This window comes from Schistocerca gregaria, chromosome 2 (genome assembly GCF_023897955.1).
Source record: "Schistocerca gregaria isolate iqSchGreg1 chromosome 2, iqSchGreg1.2, whole genome shotgun sequence".
In the NCBI taxonomy this organism is placed as follows: domain Eukaryota; kingdom Metazoa; phylum Arthropoda; class Insecta; order Orthoptera; family Acrididae; genus Schistocerca; species Schistocerca gregaria.
The window spans coordinates 92,276,006-92,300,074 of record NC_064921.1 but is presented as its reverse complement, the minus strand read 5'-3'; the positions used below and the strand labels follow the sequence as shown (position 1 = coordinate 92,300,074).

The following is a 24,069-nucleotide window of genomic DNA, read 5'->3' as shown; positions in this document are numbered from 1 at the left end:
AACGAGTCAGATTTGACGAGGTCCCCATTGACTCGTTTCATAATGTGCTGCACGTCAACAATTCCTTCGTCAGCCCACTCAGATTTTAGCAAGTCTATCGGGATATCCACCAAGTCCCTACACGTCACAACACCCTTACTATAATTCAAAGTGGAGTGGAGCTCGGTCTCGACAGCGTACTCTCCTAGACAATTTGCTTTCCGAAGGGCAGCGACTTGACGGGAACTAGAAGTTTCAACTAACAGAGTCCCATTGCGCAGTCGCTTTACAGATTTCAGTGTTCCTGCAATTCCCTCAAGACCCTTGTGGATGTAAAAGGGAGAAACCCTCTCAAAGCTACCCTCCTTCCTTTTAATAATCAAAAACACATTCTGATTATCAGCATGTGCTCCGTTACTACATTCTGTTAAATCTCTAGCAACACCAGGGGCTGGAGGACTCGCAGCGCATAGCCGCTTTTTCGATGGTGTGTGTTTTCCTACCAGCAGCCCACCCAAGCCACTGGTAGGGGGAAATGTAGAGGTCGAAGGGTCCATTGCGGTCCCACGAGCAGCTAGGGAACTAAAAGTCCGCTCAGACAGAGCCCCGCGTGCCTGAGTAAGCCTTATACAACTGGGGTGCGGCAGGTGCCCCAGAGGTTGCCCGCTTGTGACTGTTTCACTTCGCGTTACACAGCTTACTTACTTTCTTGTTCTGTGTACAAGTGGACATGGTTGTTATGTTTCCTCGTGACTCCATTGTTTTGATCTTCTTGTTGTTCGTTCTGTACTTTATTGGTAGTGTCCATCCTCTCCTGTTGTGTTGTTGTTCGTGGGCCAGTCCACGGGTCCCGCCGCACTTTCCGTCACTTCAACCTCGCGACCGTTCCGTCGGAGTTACAACAATCTGCTAAGTCCCAATGCAGACAAAAGTGTGTGTCGAGTGATCCTGACAGAGGATCATTGAAGGAGATTGTGGTGAAAGATATGAGGACAACAACTGCAAAAGTCACTGCAGAACTTGATGTTGTACACGTGAACCCTGCCAGCATGACAACAGGGAACTGCGGGGCTAGATGGAATTTCAAATCCACTCATCACTGATGCAAATTCCAGTAACAGGAAAACCTGGTGCCGATGACATAAATCCTGAACTATGGAGCAATGGCGGAAAGTTATTCAATTGGATGAGTCTTGTCTCACACTGTTTCCAAGTTTACAAACCAAGAGTGAAACATGGCAGGGGCTCAGTGAAGATTTTGGTAGCCATATTGTGGGCCCCATGGTTATTCTGCAGGGTTGAATTAATGCCAATGATTATGTGACGATTTTGGCTGATCAGTTCCATCCCAGAATACAGTGTTTGTTTACCAAAGGTGATGCTGTGTTCCAAGAATACAGAACACATGTTCACACAGCTCACATCATCCAGGACTGGTTTTGTGAGCATGAAAATAAATTGTTTCATCTCTCCTGGCTGCCACGGTCACCAGATCTCAATGTTATTGGGCCTTTGTAGTCTCCTTTGGAGAGAAGTGTGCTTGGTAACTATCCACCTCCAATACCGTTACCTGAATTTGCCATTACTTTGCAGGAAGAATGGCAAAAAATTAGCTTGAAACATACAGGACCTGTATTTATCCAGACTGAGATTACTGGAAGCTGTCTGGATGTCAAAGAGTTTCTACCACCACATTAGGCATGGTAATGGTGTTACCATATTTTTGTCGATCCCCTGTAATTAATCAGCAGACAGAAAATGATCACCAGTTTGCAGTATATCATTCTCAGACACATGAGAACAATAATCCTAAATTCCAGTAAAAAGATTGATGCTGAGAACACCAACAGTATAGTCAACTAATATATCCCAACAAGCAGTTGGTCACACAGCATTGTTTGTCTGAAACTCATGTGACAGAATGCAAATGTAGCAGGATTTTAGCACAAACTTCCAAATACTGGGACAACATCATTAGAAAGACCATCGAAATATGCACCATGGACAATCTCGTCAACCAGGACTGCACCTATAATCACAGTAAGGCTTGGAAACCAGCACTGGATCTAATTAAGAAGACAGTGAACATAATGTTCTTGTGGCCAGGCTGGACAGAGTAATTACACTGATGCTAATACAACCAGAGTGTCCTCCCAGCTGTTGCTGGCCACAGATGCCAATATGATTGCATCCTTGTCCACTGAATTGTCCTCAGGTGCAAATGCATACAGAACAGCTCACACGAGGGAGTTTGATACGTCAGTCCTGCACCTCCAGTATGTCAGTTCATCAGCACACCTGACGATGGCTGCATGTTTGATTACCAAAATATTGTGCCTATTGACCACTATGAACTGACAGTGCACCCATAGACTGTTCAATAAATGGCTTAAAATTCACTTGATGATGTCAAAATTTTCAAAGAAATGGTTCAATACACCATAAAAGGCTTATTCTTGGGAATGAAGTTTTTTGCGACGGCACTTATATGTAAAACATTCTTGATATTCTTGCCGCATCAGTTCTGGAGAAAATCTCGAGCTTTTGACAATTACCTTCATTGTCATTGTCAGGAGCTGACTATCTTCAGCGCTGCTGTGGTATCCTTATTTATAGCCCGTGGATGGCTTCTGATTGGTCGGCTTATGATTGGTCTGCGATTACGTACTGCTGTTGCAGACAATGTCACTGTGTGCGCCGGTGGTGCCACCACTTCTGTTGCAACATAAACCTTGGAAGGAACGTCTCTGCTGCTCCTCGGCATCAAGCGCTCATTTCCATGCACAACTCAGATGGTATCCCCTATCGCGGTTAAAGTTATTTTGGCTCATTCTTATTTCAACAGCCTCCTTAATAACAGAATCCCAGTATGTGGAGGCATGGAACAGAAATTTTGTTTCAGCGAACAAAATTTTATGTTTGTTCTTGAGGCTGTGTTCCGTGATTGCCAATTTCTCCAGTTCTCTATTTTTAATATGTAGTTAGTATTCTGCACAGCAGTCAGAAACGGTACGAATCGTCGTACCTATATAATTACTTCCACACTCATAGGGTATATTATAAACTCCAGGGACCCTGAGGCTGAGATTGTCCTTAACAGAGCACATCATCTCCTTAATTTTCTTAGGAGAACGAAAAATCAGTTTTATACCTCGTCTACGCAGGAATCTTCCTATTTTGCTGGAAATTGTGCAGCATTTTCATGTTTCCTTTTTTTGGAGAATGCTGCCTTTATATCGCTTGTACCATAGCCATTCTTTCAGAGCACATACTTCAGATGGTTAATCTCAGGCCTTAAGTGGTCCTCGTCAGAAACCGTTTTTGCTCTATATACCAAAGTGTTCAAAACGGCTCTCTTCTGAGCTGGATGATGGAAACTCTATGCATTCAGGTATAAATCGGTATGCGTCGGCTTATGGTATACAGAGTGGCTAAGATGCCCGTCCACCTGTCGTCATACTAAAACGTCTAAGAAAGGCAGTCTCCCTTCCTTCTCCGTCTCAACAGTGAACTGGATGTTCGAATTTATGCTGTTCCTGTGTTACATGAATCGATCGAGAGCTTCTGGGCCGTGTGGCCAGATCATAAATGTATCATCAACATAACGATATAATAAGGATGGACAGAGGGGAGCCGAATTCAATGCACGATCTTCAAAATTCTCCATAAAAAAGTTAGCCAGTGATGGAGACATGGAGAGCCCATCGCCATACCATCCATCAATTCATAAAATTTGTTACCATACAAGAAGTAGGTGGTCATCATCATGTGCTAAAGCAATTTTATAGTTTCAGGAGGAAAAAGATCCGCCAGCATTTTCAAAGTGTCCTCCACAGGAACTTTTGTGAACAGCAGTACCACATCCAGGCTGACTAAAATGTCATTTGGACCAACTCTAATCCGTTTGATTTTCTCAATGAACATCTGGGAGCTTTTGACGTGATGTTCACACTGGCCGACTACAGCTCGGGATTTTATCCAGAACTGACGCGGCAAGAATACCGAGAATGTTTTACATAGGCTTATTTTTATTTGGAATATGTAACTAATTGTCATGCACCTTTACAATAAACATTTACTTGATATAAAGCTAACAGAACTAACTAATCCTTGAGTGTATGTATTCAAATAGATTGTAGAAATAAGAGCTAGTGAGCTTGGGGGGGGGGGGGGGGGGGGGTATTTTGGGTTTACTTCATCTAGTTGTGTAATGTTTTCTCCGTGGCTGCCTATTTCATAAAATTAATGTCTATTCCAACTAGATAGTAAGATCAATAACTGTGCTTCTTTACTTGCTAGTGGAATACTTCTCCTCTGCAATGTCTTCAGTGCTTGAGGCAGGAAGCTGGAAATTTCTCAATTTTTACATATTGATCAACAATATTTCTTCTTTCCACAACAGTCTATTTAAGCTGCTTTATGTATTCAGTTAACTGTTCTCAGATACATTACAGTTGTATCATCACTACTTAGCAAAGTCTATAAGAAAATTATTCTGTATCTTGTATAGTAAATGCAGCTGAAACTGATTTTTATTATCAGGAACAAAAATCATTAAGAGGTAACTCTACTGGGTATTGAGTGTGTGAATTCTGAGATCATTAAAAAGTGTTCTGTTTATTGTACTGTTATCCACTTTACACAATATTCTTAGTCCTCACTACCTTCAAACAAATACTTTATTTACTTAAAGTGGACAGCACCAGAAGATAATTCCACATGATGACAGGAATGAATATACGCAAAAGAAGACAACACTCTTGTCCTTAAGTCAATTTTGTGAGAGATGCTGCTAAGGGCAAAACATACTGAACTGAGCATCTCGATTAGTTTATCTACATGCCAATTCTGTCCTGTTATCCAACTGCACCCTGGCAATTCATCTCAAAGCTAACAAGTTTTCATTCTCTTTTGTGTGCTTGTCGGCAACTCAACACTTCTATTACTAAGCGAGTGGTCTTCTTTACTCCAAACACATTTACACCACTAGATTTTAATATTCATCTAGAAATAACACCATAGGCAGCAGAGTTACTCCTTTTTAGTATGATTATGAATTTTACGATCTTCTCAGCTACTTCATATTTTAAACTATGTCTGTTGGTTATGCATGCAGTGTTTGCACAAGTAAATCTAATGCATCTGTATTTGGTTGGTCATTAGAAGGTGCACTGTTTGCTACCCCTGCATGAAAACAAACATTGCATATGTCATTTGGTTATTTCCAAGTGTTGCCATTTCTGCCAGAGCTATTTTCTTGGGGCTGTCTCATTTCCATCATTTTTTGTGTTTGTTTCTTGTTTAACAATGTTCCAAATGTGTTTACCCATTCTTGCAGTATTTTATTTTGTGAGCATTTTTGATAAAAAACAGGATTTTGTGATACTGGTGCTAATGGAATTTCACCATTCTGGCTAGGGCTTGTTCTCTCAATTAGGTATAGCTCTTTTTCTAGCACAATATACTTTTAATCTCAGGAGTTATTTGCTCCTTATCATTGGTTATGTACATTTTTACTCTTGACTGTGTTAGTTGGAAACAAACTCAAAGTGCTGTAGCAACATGTTTGACAAAGAGTTTAATTTTTTATCTGCACTGTGTGCTTTATAAATTCCTCTGTAAACACCAAGCCATTGTTTATGATGCTGTGATACAGTACTTTACTCCTGTGATCTGTACCTAAGAGTTCAGTACATTTTACTGTCACTTCCTCCTCTACTGTGTTCTAGTACAACATTTTTCAGATTTTTTCTGCAGTTCACAATTCACTCCACTCATGACTTACACTGAAGCACCAAAGAAACTAGTATAGGCATGCATACTCAAATACAGAGAGATGTAAGCTGGTAGAATATGGCACTGAAGTTGACAACACCTATATACGACAGAAACTGTCTGACGCAGTTGTTAGATTGGTTACTGCTACTACAATGGCAGGTTATCAAGATTTAAATGAGTCTGTACATGGTGTTATAAGTCGGCACACGAGCAGTGGCACACAGCATCTCTAAAGTAGTGATAAAGTGGGAATTTTCCCATATGAGCATTTCACAAGTATATTGTGAATATGAGGAATAACATCAAACCACCAAATTGCTGCAGCCGGAAATAGAGCCTGCAAAAACGGGACTAAAGACGACTGAAGAGAATTGTTCAGTGTGACAGAAAGGCAACCCTTCCGCAAATTGCTGCAGATTTCAGTGCTGAACCATCAACAAGTGTCAGCGTGTGCATCATTCAATGAAACATCATCGATATGGCTTTCGGAACCGAAGGCCCACTCGTGTACCTTGATCACAGCACGACACAAAGCTTTACGCCTTGCCTGGGCCAGTCAACACCGAAATTGGACTGTTGATGACTGGAAACATGTTGACTGGTCGGACGAGTCTCGTATCAAATTGTATCAAGGGGATGGACGTGAACGGGTATAGAGACAACCTTATGAATCCATGGAACCTGCATGTCAACAAGGGACTGTTCAAGTGATTGGAAGCTCTGTAATGGTGCAGGGCGTGTGCAGTTGGAGCGATATGGGACCCCTGAAAGGTCTAGATACAACTCTGAGAGGTGACACGTACGTAAGCATCCTGTCTGCTTACCTGCATCCACTCATGTCCATTGTGCATTCCGACGGACTTTGGCAATTCCAGCAGGAGAATGCTACATCCCACACATCCAGAATTGCTGCAGGGTGGCTGCAGGAACATTCTTCTGAGTTTAAACCCTTCAACTGACCAGCAAACTCCCCAAACTCAAACGTTATTGAGATGCCTTGCAATGTGCTGCTCAGAAGAGATCTCCATCCCCTCATACTCTTACAGATTTATGGACAGCCCTGCAGGATTCATAGTGTCAATTCCTTCCAGCAGTTCAGGCATTAGCTGAGTCCATGCCACATCATGTTGCAGCACTTCTGCGTGCTTGCGGGAGCCCTAGGTGATATTAGGCACGTGTACGTTTCTTTGACTCTTCAGTGTAGATTAGTTTAGACAAAGTACTTAATCTCTTGCTGCCTTTTTCCTGGCAACAGTTTTTCATTTCAGCTATTCATTTGGTCTGCCTTCTTCATTTTTCTATTATTTCTTTGTCAAGGTTCAAACGCAAAGGTAATAGGTTGGAAAAAATGACAGAGAGAGAACTGAGTTCACCGTGTGTTTATTGTACACTCAATGGAGCTCAACTTTACATGGACAGTGGTTCAGAAATTTCAACCGAATGAAAATTTTGGCAAAGACTAATAAAGGCATAGAAAAAAAATTTCATAGCCTGTGCCTGTTGGGAGGCCATAGTTGGGACATGAGAAAATGAGCAACTTGATGTCTTTATCAATGGCCAGTCAATAAGCAAGACAGTGAATGAAGTTCTTCATCTGGCTGACATCCCAATGACTGGCATGAACCAGGCCGTGTACACAAATGCAGAGGTGGTGCGGATCTCCACCTGGAGGGACTCAGTCTTTATCATGTGTAGTAAGTTCCTGTCCTCAATGTTTCAAACCAAAATAGCATTTTTATGTTGGCTACAACATTGTAGGGAGCTGATTTAGCCACCCCAACATTACCCATGTGGGTTCTTCCACAATGGTGGATACCATGAGTGGAATATTATTTAAAGTGAAGAGAGTCTCGGAGGCAATGTGGAAGAGCATGAATTCCTGTTGGTCACGGCTAGCCATGAAAAAGCACCTGAAACTGGATGTCGGCATGTTGGTTTGTATAAGATGTATTACCGGTTTGGGGATAAAAAAGAGGTCCTTGCAGTGTCCGTGGATGCATGACGTTGTCTTCATACTCGTACAAGTCCATCCGCTTGATACAATTTGAAACGACACTCATCCGACCAGACAACATGTTTCCAGTAATCAATAGTCCAATGTCAGTGTTGATAGGCCCAGCCGAGGCATACAGCTTTGGGGGTCGTGCAGTCATCAAGGGTACATGAGTGGGCACTTGGCTCCAAAAGCCCATATCAATAATGTTTTGTTGAATGGTTTGCACAATGAAACTTGTCAATGACCCAACTTTGAAATCTACAGCAATTTGCAGAAGGGTTGCACTTCTGTCACCTTGAATTATTCTCTTCCGTCGTCATTGGTCCATTCCTGCAGGATCTTTTTCCAGCTGCAGCGATGTCACAGATTTGATGTTTTACCAGATTCCTGATATTCGCAGTACACTTGTGAAATGGTCATATGAGAAAATACCCAATTCATCTCTACCTCGGAGATGGTATGTCTCATAGCTTGTGCGCAGACTATAACACCACGTTCAAACTCAATTAAATCTTGATAACCTGCCATTGTAGCAGCAGTAACCAATCTAATAAGTGCACCCAGCACTTATTGTTTTATGTAGGCATTGCAGACCACAGTGCTGTACTCTGCCTGTCTACATATCTGTGTATCTGAATACACATGCCTATATGTTTCCTTGGCATTTCAGTGTATTTTGCCTTACTTGTCTTAACATTTCCATCAGTGCCATACAGCATATTATGGTTTCTTCATTGAAAAGGTCTCTCTGATACAGTTTCTCATATTTGGTGAAGAGTTCATTTGATCTATATGAGAAATTTGGTGTAACTTATGGCATGTTTTGTCTCAAGATTCTTTGTAATAGTTAGTGAATGATGCAACCAGTCACAATGTAGTATTTTTACAAAGGCCTCATAATTTTCAGTTGTAGGGGTAAAGTTCTCAATGGCTTTGTCAAGTTCTTTCTGAAAAGATGTCCATTTAGCTATCTTGAAGTTAAATCTTCTACGGAACAGCACCATAGTTGTCTTCACTGCATCACACACTGGTGTCTCAATTGGTCTATGCTCAGTTTGAGTAATGGGCTCTCCCCATTATTCACTCATGATACTCACACCTTTCTTGCACCCCAGACATAATTATTAAAATTGTTAGCTTTTGTCAATACTGCCCGTACACTCCTGACTGTCGCACACCCCATTTAATGTTGCCTCTCCATCACGTTTGTCTGTGTCCACCACCACCTACCGAACACCCTGCTGACATCTCTTTAGCACTCTGTCTCCACCCACATGTTACACTCTTATTGTATGAGCACCACACAAGGGTATGTAGTAGCAAAACATGCCTTTCTCACATAATAGTCTGTTGAGCACATTACATTTTTGAATGTTTTCTGTTTTCCCAGTATTTTTTGTAACCAAAGTATTAAACCTAGGGGATCTGAATCTAAAGGCAATTCAGACATTCATGTATATATTAAAAATAATCACACATGTGCTAATAAAGCTATGAGGCTACATCTGAGGTATTTGAAGACATGGCCACCTCACTTACTCTTGTGGTAGTAGAAGTGAATTTTCTCACAACAATGAAAGAGTGTAGTTCAAGATAGTTATAATTAAAGAGCAGCTAGTCAAAGACATCCAGTATGGGCTGTAACTATTGTATAGCATTGAACATTCGTAGATATGCTAAAAAGGTAATGCAGAAACTATTTATGCTAGACAAAATTAGATACAATTTGACCACCAGGTGTAAACCTGGCATTGTGAACGCATGAAAGACGTACAGAAATGTATCCATATGTTATGGATTAGGAATAGGCATAAAAGGTCAAACAAGTGAGAAAGACACTATATTTATTTTATTGTTAACCACCACTTACACAGTTAGTTCAGTATGAGCACTGGAAACATTGACGAGATAATGTGTCTATAGAACATGATCAACAGTTACTTGCAGCAGTTCCAGAGAAATCTGAGCAACATGTTCCTGTATGCTGGCATTAAGATCACGTACAGACTGAATGTGTCCCCGATAAACATGTTTTTTGTTTTTAGAAATCCCCAAAGCCACAAGTCAGATGGATTCAGATCGGGTGATCTTATAGACCACACATCTGGAAAACCTCAGGAGACAAAACGATCGTGGGTGATTGTGTTAAAAAGATCTTTCACTGGGCAAGCGACTTGTGGTGTAGTCCCATCTTGCACGAAAACTGTAATTTCCACAGTTGTGCTCTTCCAAAGTAGGAATCACACGCTGTACAAGGAGATACCAATAACATGCAGATGTCACAGTAAATCTGACACGTACCTGGGTGTATTCTCTTCAAAGAAGAATGGGCCAAGAATAGTTGTGTTTGTGAATCTACGTCACACAGTCACATATGACGAGTGCAATGGCTCTTTGTTGACAATATGTGGTATTACAGTACCCTAAAGTCAGCAGTTCTGTCTATTCACTGCACCCTGTAGTGTATAAATGTGCCTCATTGCTCCATAGAATACTGCCCGGTCACATATCATCAACTTCTGGTGGTGGTGGTGGTGATTAGTGTTTAACGTCCCGTCGACAACGAGGTCATTAGAGACGGAGCGCAAGCTCGGGTTAGGGAAGGATTGGGAAGGAAATCGGCTGTGCCCTTTCAAAGGAACCATCCCGGCATTTGCCTGAAACAATTTAGGGAAATCACGGAAAACCTAAATCAGGATGGCCGGAGACGGGATTGAACCGTCATCCTCCTGAATGCGAGTCCAGTGTGCTAACCACTGCGCCACCTCGCTTGGTCATCAACTTCTATCCGTGCCAGAAACCAAAGAGCAAATACTTGCTGTGGATCATGAGGTTTCAGTTGCTGCCCCAGCTGGATCTTGTATGGGTACCAGAGTAAACTAGACCATCAAACTTTTCAAACTATTGACCATGGGATGGAAAATTCTTGTGGCACTGCACACGAGTATTAAACTACCCTCAGCATATGCTGCACAATTAGTTACAACAACAGCAACCTCAGTAACGTCCACTGGGATAGGACACCTTCCTCTAGCAGGTGCTGTCCCAAGCTCTCCAGCATTTTCAAAATTCATTACCAACTTTTTTAAACCATTTAATTACATTGGGCCTCTCCTCAGACCTTTCAGTAAGTGATATTCTCACCTTGGAGAACAGTAATTGCTGCTGTTCACATAATACATTTTCACTAACAGCACACAGTCTCTCTTCTTGGCAGCCATACTGTTTACTGACAATATGGCTCATCAAATGACAGCATGGATGTTATTCCATCATCCAGTATACGGCGCCAGATTTTTACATGGTGGTCAAAACTAGAAATAATTTGTTTTCCTGTGTAAATTGGTTCTGCAGTAACACATTAGCATATTTACCTAGTTTTGTTGTCATGTGATAATTACAGTCCAAGTATGACCTCTGTGAGTAGCTGTACTTAAATTATGACCAGCCAGTATATCACATCTTGACTTTAAATATTATTTACAAAAGTATAATGCCCTCTCTCTCTCTCTCTCTCTCTCTCTCTCTCTCTCTCTCTCCCTCCCTCTCTCTCTCTCTCTCCCTCCCTCTCTCTCTGTGTGAGTGTGTGTGTGTGTGTGTGTGTGTGTGTGTGTGTGTGTGTGTGTGTGTGAGAGAGAGAGAGAGAGAGAGAGAGAGAGAGAGAGAGAGAGAGAGAGAGAGAGAGAGAGAGCGAGAGAGCGGGGGGGGGGGGGGGGGAGATGATGATGATGGTGGAAAGTAGAGGAGAGGGGTAAAGAAGGAGAGGAAGCTGGAGTGTAGCTGGGAGGAGCAAAGACAACTATGCATGAAAGCTAAAACCGATATGACAAAAAAGCAATGTTATAATCATAAAATATGATTTTTATTATCAGTAAGAATACTGAAAGAATGACTACAAAGATTCATTCCAATGCTGGAAGAGCACGCAATGTACATAGATTTATTTTAAAATTAAATGAAAAGCTGTCATTATTTCTTTAAAATGAAGGTGCTATACAGTTTCTTATTCCAAACTTTCCGATAAAAATAATACATAATTGGCAAGGAATATTCCACTTCACCCCTTCAATTGTAATGCACTTCCAGCATCTCAATAAGAATATCACAGCTCAGTTTCGCATTTCCAGAGTACTTCAGAATTCAGTTCGCTTGGAAGATGGACAAAAGCATGCACGTTTTTGGCTGTCCAGAAAGGATTTGCACCCAAGTGTAAGTGTGCCTGTGAATAACATCTTTGCTGCTGCCTTACAAGCTGAAAGAAACAGAAATATGAATCATTACACAGTTTTTTATTTCTTATCTAAGTTCTTTCTTTTTTTATATAAATTTCATGGTTTCGGTAAACAAAGGCAAAATACAATATCAGTAACAAAAGTTGAGTGTGTTGTTATTCGATTAATGTAAAACGTGAGAGTTCAAAAGCAAAACAAAACAACTCCACCAGGCAACTTCATCCAGTGGCATCCAGGCATTATTTATTGAACAAACCATGATGGAGTGTAATTAGTCCAAACAATTCAACTTAAGACACAGATGGTTGTGTGATTAAATGTTCATTGTACTATTGTTAATAATCTGAGCAACCATTTCTAACCAACCAACAGTATTTGTGGGATGCTGTGCACAACCATTACTACTCAAATAGAATCACAACCTGATTACAAGTATACAGTGACCTGTGGTTTTATGTCTTATTTGTACAAAGTCTAGCATTCTGGATTTCCAAAGTTTTATCACATTTCATATCCAACTTTTTACCATCAAATTTTTTAAAATGTTCCCTGATTTACATAAACTGATGGAATAAAAAGAAATATATACCACAAATTTAATTCTAGAATTAAATACAAAATGCAGTACTGTTACAAAAGACTAAAGGAAGCACAAGGATAATTTTTAACATAACTTTCTTTTTTTTACTAACTGCTGGTCACCAGAAACATAAAAGAAGAAATACATTGAAACTACAAATTAAGTAAAGGTTAAGAAAGGAATGCCATTATTGACAAATAAATACTTCACCGATCATTTGAACCATTCTTTCATCAAAATTCTGCTGAATGAGTCAGTTTACAGGAATGTGTCCGTGATTAATGTTAACATAAGTAAAAATTCGTCAATGGAATAGTATGAATTCTGCAGGAGAAATGATTTTAAATTAGATTTAAAAATTGTTTCACTACCTGTCAGATTTTTCTATTACGGAAAAAAAAGAAAAAAAAAATACTGCTGCATATTGAACTCCTCTCTGAGCCACTGACAGCTTTAAATATTGGTAATAAAGGTCACCATTCCCTCTACTGTTGTATATATGTGCATTATTGTTCCCAAATTGTGATGGATTATTAATGATAAATGTCACTAGAGAAAATACATGCCTAGCTCCTTGAACACGTACCTACATGATGTCTGTGGGTGAAAGCCACATATTATTCTTACTGCTCACTTTTGTGCAATTGATACTTTCTTTCTAAGAATTATTCCGTATAACATTAATGAGTGAAAATACACAAAATGTGTCAAGAGGTTGATACATCTGTCTCCAAGATTAGCAATTATACGAAGAGCAAAGGTCGCTAGACTTCGATTAAGAAGCTCAGTAACATGCTTCTTCCAGTTCAAGTTTTCATCAGTACGTACACTCAAAAATTTGGAGCATTCTACTCTACTCACTGACTCGTGCACTCCATCAATTGTTGGGATGACTATATTTGTTGTACAGAATTGAATATAGGGTGTTTTTTCAAAATTTAGCAAGAGTCCAGTTTCAAAGAACTACTTAATAATCCTTTGGAAAATATCATTTACTAACTCTTCTGCTGTTATCTCCCTAAGAGAAAAAGTAGCAATGTTAAGAGGAAGATCATTTACACATATAAGCAATAGGACTGGGCCCAAAATTTAACCTTGTGGGATTCCTTTTGTGATTTTTGCCCTTCACTAGAATTTCCAACCTTTCCAGCATTGTCTGAATTATTCATCACAACCTTTCGCATTCTGTCAAGTATGACTCAAACCAGCTACATGTAAAGACATCAATTCCATTAAATTTGAGATTTTTGAAGAGAGTACAAAGATCTACACAACAGAAGGTCTTTGAGAGATCACTAAAAATACTAACTGACAATATATTATAATTTAAATCTTATACTATTTGATGAGTTAAATATAAATAGTATTCTCAGTTGTGCAGCATTTCTGGAATCCAAACTGTGGTATGTTAAGTAAATTGTTTCCATTTAAGTGTGTCACTACTTTTTCAAATATTTTGAAAAAAGAAGTCAGCAAGGAAACTGGATGACATTGGTTTAAATCTGTCTTGCCGCCTTTCTGATGAAGTGGTTTAATAATTGCACATTTTAACCCGCCTGGAAAAATTCCCTGTGCCAGTGGTGCATTGCATATATCACTAAGGACATTACTTATTAAGTGGGAATAAGTTTTCAGCACACTGTTTGAAATTCCATCAATCCCACAAGACCTACTGTTTTTCAGAATTTTCAAATAATAGCATTAATTTCAGAGAAGAATGTTGGTGCTACTTCCAGTTGCTTAAATTTTTGTCGAATAACATTTTTAATATACTCTCTTGCTTCTTCAACTGAAGCAATTACTCTTATATTTGCTGCTATGTTTAGAAAGTGATTGTTGAAAGTACTTGCAACTTGTGAATCATCATTCACAACATTGTCATTTAGTTTAATTGTCATGGAATCTTGTAGGAACTGGCTGTCCTGTCTCCCTTTTGACAATGTCCCATGCAATTTTAATCTTATTGTCTGCATTATTCATTTTTGTCAGGACATGCATACTTCTGAACATTTTAATGACTTTCCTTAAAATATTACAGTGTTTTTCGTAATATGCAATTAACATGTGATCTTGACTTATTCTGGTCTTTACATAAATTTCCCTCTTCTCTTACATACGATTTTAATTCCCTTATTTATCCTCAGCTTACTTTTTAAAAGGCTCTTTTGGATAGTTTTTTAGGAAAGCAACTATCAAATATTGACACAAATTTACTATGGAATAAATTGAATTCGACATTAGCGTCTCTTTCAGTATGTACCTCAACCAATAACACCCCTTTTTGCTTGCTCTTGAAACACTGTATCCCCTTCTCATTAATAAGCCTAACTGCTTTGTAAGAACCTCCTCTCTGATGTAAGATGCCATACTGTTTTGTTTCCTTTGATTGATGGCAGAAATAATAAACCCCATGAACCATAGACCTTGCCGTTGGTGGGGAGGCTTGCGCGCCTCAGCGATACAGATAGGCATACCGTAAGTGCAACCACAACGGAGGGGTATCTGTTGAGAGGCCAGACAAAAGTGTGGTTCCTGAAGAGGAGCAGCAGCCTTTTCAGTAGTTGCAAGGGGCAACAGTCTGGATCATTGACTGATCTGGCCTTGTAACACTAACCAAAACGGCCTTGCTGTGCTGGTACTGCGAACGGTTGAAAGCAAGGGGAAACTACGGCCGTAATTTTTCCCGAGGGCATGCACTTTTACTGTATGGACAAATGATGATGGCGTCCTCTTGGGTAAAATATTCTGGAGGTAAAATAGTCCCCCATTCGGATCTTCAGGCAGGGACTACTCAGGAGGACGTCATTATCAGGAGAAATAAAACTGGCGTTCTACAGATCGGAGCGTGGAATGTCAGATCCCTTAATCGGGCAGGTAGGTTAGAAAATTTAGAAAGGGAAGTGGATAGGTTAAAAGTTAGATATAGTGGGAATTAGTGAAGTTCGGTGGCAGGAGGAACAAGACTTTTGGTCAGGTGAATACAGGGTTATAGATACAAAATCAAATAGGGGTAATGAAGGAGTAGGTTTAATAATGCATAAAACAATAGGAATGCGGGTAAGCTACTACAAACAGCACAGCGAACACATTGTTGTGGCCAATATAGACACAAAGCCCACTCCTACGACAGTAGTACAAGTCTATATGCAAACTAGCTTTGCAGATGATGAAGAAATTGAAGAAATGTATGATGAAATAAAAGAAATTATTCAGATAGTGAAGGGAGACGAAAATTTAATAGTCATGGGTGAGGAATTCAGTAGTAGGAAAAGGGAGAGAAGGAAACGTAGTAGGTGAATATGGATTGGGGATAAGAAATGAAAGAGGAAGCCACCTGGTGGAATTTTGCACAGAGCACAACTTAATCATAGCTAACACTTGGTTCAAGAATCATAAAAGAAGGTTGTATACATGGAAGAAGCCTGGAGATACTGACAGGTTTCAGATAGATTATATAATGGTAAGACAGAGATTTAGGAACCAGGTTTTAAATTGTAAGACATTTCCAGGGGCAGATGTGGACTCTGACCATAATCTATTGGTTTTGAACAGTAGACTAAAACTGAAGAAACTGCAAAAAGGTGGGAATTTAAGGAGATTGGACCCGGATAAACTGACTATACCAGAGGTTGTACAGAGTTTCAGGGAGAGCATAAGGGAACAATTGACAAGAATGATGGAAAGAAATACAGTAGAAGAAGAATGGGTAGCTTTGAGGGATGAAGTAGTGAAGGCAGCAGTGGATCAAGTAGGTAAAAAAGATGAGGGCTAGTAGAAATCCTTGGGTGACAGAAGATATATTGAATTTAATTGATGAAAGAAGAAAATATAAAAATGCAGTAAATGAAGCAGGCAAGAAGGAATACAAACATCTCAAAAATGAGATCGACAGGAAGTGCAAAATGGCTAAGCAGGCATGGCTAGAGGACAAATGTAAGGATGTAGAGGCTTGTCTCACTAGGGGTAAGACAGATATTGCCCACAGGAAAATTAAAGAGACCTTTGGAGAAAAGAGAACCACTTGCATGAATATCAAGAGCTCAGATGGAAACCCAGTTCTAAGCAAAGAAGGAAAAGCAGAAAGGTGGAAGGAGAATATAGAGGGTCTATACAGGGGCGATGTACTTGAGGACAATATTATGCAAATGGAAGAGGATGTAGATGAAGATGAAATGGGAGATATGATATTGCATGAAGAGTTTGACAGAGCACTGAAAGACCTGAGTCGAAACACGGCCCCCGGAGTAGACAACATTCCATTAGAACTACTGACGGCCTTGGGAGAGCCAGTCCTGATAAAACTCCACCATCTGGTGAGCAAGATGTATGAAACAGGCGAAATACCCTCAGACTTCAAGAAGAATATAGTAATTCCAACCCCAAAGAAAGCAGGTGTTGACAGATGCGAAAATTACTGAACAATCAGTTTAATAAGCCACAGCTGCAAAATACTAACACGAATTCTTTTCAGACGAATGGAAAAACTAGTAGAAGCCGACCTCAGGGAAGATCAGTTTGGATACTGGAACGCGTAAGGCAATACTGACCTTACTACTTATCTTAGAAGCTAGATTAAGGAAAGGCAAACGTACGTTTCTAGCATTTGTAGACTTACAGAAAGCTTTTGACAATGTTGACTGGAATACTCTCTTTCAAATTCTGAGGGTGGCAGGGGTAACATACAGGGAGAGAAAGGCTGTTTACAATTTGCACAGAAACCAGATGGCAGTTATAAGAGTCGAGGGACATGAAAGGGAAGCAGTGGTTGGGAAGGGAGTGAGACAAGGTTGTAACCTCTCCCCGATGTTATTCAATCTGTATATTGAGCAAGCAGTAAAGGAAACAAAAGAAAATTTCGGAGTAGGTATCAAAGTCCATGGAGAAGAAATAAAAACTTTGAGGTTCGCCGATGACATTGTAATTCTGTCAGAGACAGCAAAGGACTTGGAGGAGGAGTTGAACGGAATGGATGGTGTCTTGAAGGGAGGATATAAGATGAACATCAACAAAAGCAAAACGAGGATAATAGGGTGTAGCCGAATTAAGTGTAGTGATGTTGAGGGTATTAGATTAGGGAATGAGACACTTAAAGTAGTAAAGGAGTTTTGCTATTTGGGGAGCAAAATAACTGATGATGGTCGAAGTAGAGAGGATATAAAATGTAGACTGGCAGTGGCAAGGAAAGCGTTTCTGAAGAATAGTAATTTGTTAACGTCGAGTATAGATTTAAGTGTCAGTAAGTTGTTTCTGAAAGTATTTGTGTGGAGTGTAGCCGTGTATGGAAGTGAAACATGGATGATAAATAGTTTGCACAAGAAGAGAATAGAAGCTTTCGAAATGTGGTGCTACAGAAGAATGCTGAATATTAGATGGGTAAATCACATAACTAATGAGGAGGTATTGAATAGGATTGGGGAGAAGAGGAGCTTGACCAGAAGAAGGGATTGGTTGGTAGGACATGTTCTGAGGCATCAAGGGATCACCAATTTAGCATTGGAGGGCAGTGTGGAGGGTAAAAATCGTAGAGGGAGACCAAGAGATGAATACACTAAGCAGATTCAGGGGGATGTAGTCTGCAGTAGGTACTGGGAGATGAAGAAGCTTGCACAGGATACAGTAGCGTGGAGACCTGCATCAAACCAGTCTCAGGACTGATGACCACAACAACATGAAAAACTGAAACAAGAAGTTCTATGAACAAAAAATACTTTGAGATACTGTTGAGGTACTTGGAGGAACAAGGTAAGGACAAGTAATTTATATGCAGAAATCTCATACAGCTAGATTACACACCTTCACCCATTACAGGCCACTAAACATGGTCGACTTCTTTCCTTAGGAGTATCTGATAAGTGAAATTCATGAAGCCCAAGTGGAGTCAGACAGTGACTTAATTGACAAGGTAGTGACCTTGTAAAATGATGGTGCACAGGCATAAGGCTTGTTAAAGGAGCCACTTTTAACGATATTGTAACTTGATTTGTTAACTTTCTCAAAGGGAGTATGTGCTATCCCCTCCTCTCAAAACTTCTGTGTGTGTCATAAACTCCAGCAGGCACTCTCATTCCTTTTATTTACCATATTTACTTGCCTTTACAGCTAATGCTGTCCTCCTCCTGTAAGTTGATGTGAACAACAAAGTGCGTTACCAGGTACGGTCTGATCGAACCTGGCGTTTCTCTGGCCTTTAAAATAACTTAACCAGCCACTTATAGGGTTTTTACAGTTTAAGGTGGACTCTGAAACATGGCGCAACTAGGCGGCATCCACATTTAAAAATCACTGCCAAATGTGAAAGGAGCAATAAGGGCAGACGGGAGTGTATCCCTAACCTTCTTGTTTGTAGTCCCTCAACCACTTAGTTTTATCCTCCATGGACCATTTTTATGATTGACGATAATAGTATGGAACAAATTATTTTACAGTTGTATAATACAGTCACATGTAAATATGACAACATTCTGAGCATTTACAAGGTTTTTTTTTTTTTTTAAATAACATGTGAGTTAGTAATTCCTACACATCACTATTTAGATAATACACACACAATTTTTTTGGAAAAAGAAATGACGTATTGTCAAATGGAAGTATGTATCTTTACAAATGATACTATATAATAATTCATTATGTCAAGATTGCCTAGTAACTATAATATTCACAGTACTGGTTTTGGCAGTTTATTGTTATCTTCAAATGTGATTAATCCACTAACAGCAGCATTACACTTCACGGTGTTCAGGCTGCATAACTTGACTTTTTATAGGTCATAATGAAGCTGTTGGTGGATTAATCAATCTGAAGATGACCACAAGTTGTCAAAACCAGTCGTGAATATTGTAGTTATTAGGTGATTTAAACACAATAAATTATTATATGAACATACGCAGAAATTCCTCTACAGAATAGGAGTTGCCACAGAGAATCTTTTTCAATTTGTTTTCAAATTTAGCTCTGTCACACATTTTATATCAACTCAATTTTGGTGGAAGCACTGTGCACCCTATCTTAGGTTAAAGACATAGTTTAAGTGGAATAATGAACATAATTTTTTCTTCTGGTGTTGTAACTATGTTCACTGTTGTTCCTTTTGAACTGCAGTGGGTTATTGACAACAAACTTCATGAGGGAATAACTGTATCATGAAGCAGTAGTCAAAATGCTTATCTCATCATACAGAGATCTACACAATGATTGTGAATGACTACCACATTTTTTACCTACAACACGTTTTTGGGCAATCCATTGGTTGGCTATACTATCAATTCCATAAAGCCTTAGTTTATCAGTGGAAGGAAGGGATATTGTGATTCACACACTCAAATGCCTTAGATATGTCACAGAAATTATCCACTGGTGTATTTTTTTATTTAACGTTTGTAAAATTTGGTTTGTGAATGTATAAATGGCATTCTCAGTTGAGCAACTCTTCTGAGATCAGAACTATGATTCACTAAGATGAAATGGTTACTAAGATAGGATATTATCCTAGAATATATTACTTTCTCAAAAATTTTAGAAAATGATGTCAGTAGTGAAACAGGTTGGTAACTATTGGCATCTTCATCACTTTTCTTACAGAGTGGCCTAACAATGACATACTTTGATTTCTCTCAAAAAATGCTGTAATTTAGGGATGCATTACATAATTCAGGAAAGACAGTACTTATCAGCACCAAGCTACACTCCATCCTTTTATATTAAAGAATATTACTAAATTATTTAAACATATCTTATTAAATAATAGTCTTGTATACTGGTGTCATTAAGTATTGAGCATTATTCCCCACATTTTATACTCTAAACAACATTGCTAAGTGAGGTTTCCAAATACGAATTTTTAGCCCCAATTTGACAGGTGCCCTCTACAGTTCTAAGATGTTTATTGGTAGTATGTCAATACTCTTTGAATTCCATCTGACTGACCACTACTCACCTTTAACACCTTTGTCTGTTATTAGTTTCTGATGTTTTTCACAAATTTTATACAAGCATCTCTTGAATTCCAAGTCACACTTCTCTTTATCTGAGCCACATGTATCATAACAGATATCATGGTCATTGCAGCAATTTGTCATATCTCCCACAGGCAGATATTCATTGTCAATCTGGAAAATGTATCAATTTTTAAAAAAGAATACATCAGTAAGGTGATCTTAACTAAGGAGCAGTTAGAAAACACAAGTATATAACACTGCATTTCATGTGATGCGACTGGAAGAAAAGAACTCTAACAACATTATTCACTGTCACTAAATTATGTACTGCAACACAATGTGTGTACAGTGTTTATCACTAGTGGCTAAATGGGTAAAACTTTGATATTCAGATGACTGATCTCCTACAAGGGGTGCTACTACTGTTGATAGAAACAGTAACAATAGAATACTGCATCCCTAGTGTTAAGTTTTTTCTATTGGGAGGAAAATATAATTGATTGAAGGAAATTAGAATACATTACACCCAGTTTTCGTTCCATCGACCCAAAAATGAGATGAGTCTTGTGGGTGTGGAACATGCCATACAGTGTAGCATAGAAAACACTGCAAAATGAGGGATGAAATGGGGGATGGTTGTGGTGGGGGCAGGTCTCTTAGACTTTAGGCTATTAACTTGTTGTTTCAAAACAGAATTAATGTTCTATATTTCAAGTATTAGGTTGTCATATAAGTCCACAGCATTCTGGTTTTGCATGTTGGTATCCTGTCTACTATTGGTTTATTTATCGATTGTCATTTTTTATTTGTAGTTCACTACAGCTATCTGAGTTTAAATACTATCATTTTGTCATTTGGAAATAGTGATGGGAGCTGTAGACTCTAGAACATGGAGTGTCTAGTAGAGAAATCAGAACATTTCGAGTTCAATAGAGGGGTGGCAGCAGTGGAAGCAGCCAGAAACTTTTTACCCTGTATGAGGGTCAAAGCCATTGGACAGAGCACAACAAGAAAATGGTTTTCTCATTTTAAGAATAATCATTTTGAGATTAGTGACTCTCCACATTCAGGAAAACATTTGGGAATTGCTGATGGTCATTTAAACACATTAATTAACAATGATCTACATCATTGCACTCAAGAACTGGCAAATGTGATTAACTGTAATCATTCCACCACTGGGCAACATCTGCATACAAAGGAGAAGGTTCGGAAACTGGATGCATGGGTACTGCGTGCGCTAGGCATAAAAATCTGTGGTTGCCCGTATGCGACCCTCTGCTTGCCAAATATTCCTCATGAAGAACACTGACCATTCCTGTCGTGTATCATTACTGGTGATGAGAAATGGTGTCTTTATGCTAACATAAAGAAAGAAAGGAATGGCTGAGCACAAACAAAGCAGCAACTCTCTGTACAAAGACCTGCACGTATCCACAAAAGATAATGTTATGCATCTGGTGAAACAGTGACGGTGTGGTGCACAACGAATTGCTTCACTGAGGTGCAACCATCACTGCTGACGTTTATTGTCAACAACTGAGATGTTTTGCAGATGCAATCTAAGAGATATAATCCGTATCACTTCAGGTATGGGGGTTACCTTTATAGTCTCGGATGTTATTGAATTCAGGAGTAAGTAAGAAACACATAATTTTTTTGCTTTCTCCAAAAACATTCCTACCCTGAGATTCAGGCCTCCAAAGATGACACTGCAACACCATTTTGAAGATGCGAACTTCAGAAAACTTTTTAAAGTGCTTTTACCACTCTAACAGTTCTAGATATTTTGTTAGAGTTTATTATTTAAAAGTTAGTTGATTTATGATTACAATAGTATCCTCCATTTGGACATACCTGTCAAAGTTCTTTTACTGTTCTATTTTGAATTTTTTATAATTTAAAGAAAAAAATTTTTTTTCAAAATGCCAAAACAGAAAAGTTAGATTTTTTCCTGCTGATTAGTACCATGTAGTACTACATTTTCTGTAAAGGAGAGCTTCCACTTTTAAGTTGGACAGGTTTCATTCTAAAAATCATTCTTTTTAACTTTCAGGGGTAATGTACGTCTTCACTGAAGTTGTTTCTTATTATTTCTTTGTTACAATGTTTATTTCTATTGTCTTTGTTGCAGTTATTTCTTATCACTTTCTTTGTTGCCGTTATTTTTTTCACTTTCTTTGTAGTTTCTCATCAGTTTCTTTGTCGTGGTTGTTCACTGCAAGTTTCTGTATCATAGATGTTCAGTGTTAATTAGTTTACTAAAGGGGCTTCTAAGAAATCTGAGACCAGCCAGAGAGGTCTGTGTTTTCATGAGGAATTTGCCAGTTGACACAGTTGCACTGTGTTTTGTGGAAAGGGCTGTTTGAAATATCTTCTGACTGGGGCAACAGGAGAGTGAAGTTTGCTGACTATTTGCAAATGCATAAAAGAGTGATATATAAGACAAACAAAAAACAGACTTTGTTCAGGTTGGGAATAAGTTTTCTCATTTGAAGACTCTGTTTCAAAGCGAAGATGTTTCCAGTGATGACTTTTTGTGTTATAAATGTTTTGACAGAATAACAACGATGATAGTATCTGAACAAGGTGAAGCCTCCCATGGTCCAGAATTTGCATCAATAGATGAAGAATTAAATACCCTGAATCAGTCAACTACAGGGGTAGGTGACAGTCCTGTTAAGAAACTGTGGTCAGTGAAGTCGAGTCATAAGCTCTATGCATCAAGAAAGCACAGAGAAACTACTAAAGCTATGTTATGGATGAGTACACTACAGCAAAACTGACCACATTCTGCAAAGTAGAAATTACATCTTGAAAATAAACCAAAGCACTCTTGTACCTCTTGCCAGGAATTTTTAACAAATATCAACTCAGTTGTTGAATATTTTGTATCCTACGGTGTAAAGGTGCAAGTTTTAACTATTATTACAGAGACATTTTCAAAGAAAACAAACTTAAACCACGTCCCATCAGTACCAAAGCACATGGTAAACAAATCAAGAAATGTGAGGTCTGTCAAAGGAGTTTTTGGAAAACCAGATCCCTATTATGGTCATCCTGTAGAAGCAGCTCAGGTTCAAATGGTGCAGTTATTTTACCTGGAAGATAAATGGGACTGTTGAATGTCAAAAAGTTGTGAAAGTGAAGACGTACATCATTCGCAGTATTGAAGAAACTTCTGCAATTTATAGGATCAAACTACACAACTTCACATTTTGGATGATCAAACCTTTATGTACTACAACCGAAGTGGGTAGTTCACCACCCACCTAGTATGTCTGTTTATGTGTGTACTGCATGAATTTTGAACTTTGGGTGGTAACTTTGAAGAACTGACTGGAGCATGCGACATATGACACATTGGTTGGGCGTATGAAGTCATTAGTAGTCTGTGCGGACAGTGAGAGACTTGTTTGTTTCAAGAATGTGGTCACTTCCCTGGAAAGGGAGGGCTGTCTTTACAGACACTTAGCCTGGAAGACGTAGCAGATAACACTGAAGAAATCACATATGCGACATGGGAGGAAAATAAACTAATTAAGAAAATTGTTGCCTTCGACAATTTCA

General features: G+C 39.1%; 1 protein-coding gene across 2 annotated transcripts in view; it reads right to left on the bottom strand.

The window, feature by feature from the left end:
* Nucleotides 1-11,593: 11,593 nt before the first annotated feature.
* LOC126336405 (group XIIA secretory phospholipase A2) overlaps nucleotides 11,594-24,069 on the bottom strand; it is an 83,760-nt gene continuing 71,284 nt past the window's right edge. For both annotated transcript variants that reach the window (XM_050000097.1, XM_050000096.1), the window contains exons 3-4: nucleotides 20,499-20,670; nucleotides 11,594-12,005 (exon numbers count right to left, since the gene is read on the bottom strand). In XM_050000097.1, coding sequence (XP_049856054.1) covers nucleotides 11,887-12,005; nucleotides 20,499-20,670 — 291 coding nt within the window. In that variant the 3' untranslated portion in view covers nucleotides 11,594-11,886. The remainder of the gene's footprint in view (nucleotides 12,006-20,498; nucleotides 20,671-24,069) is intronic.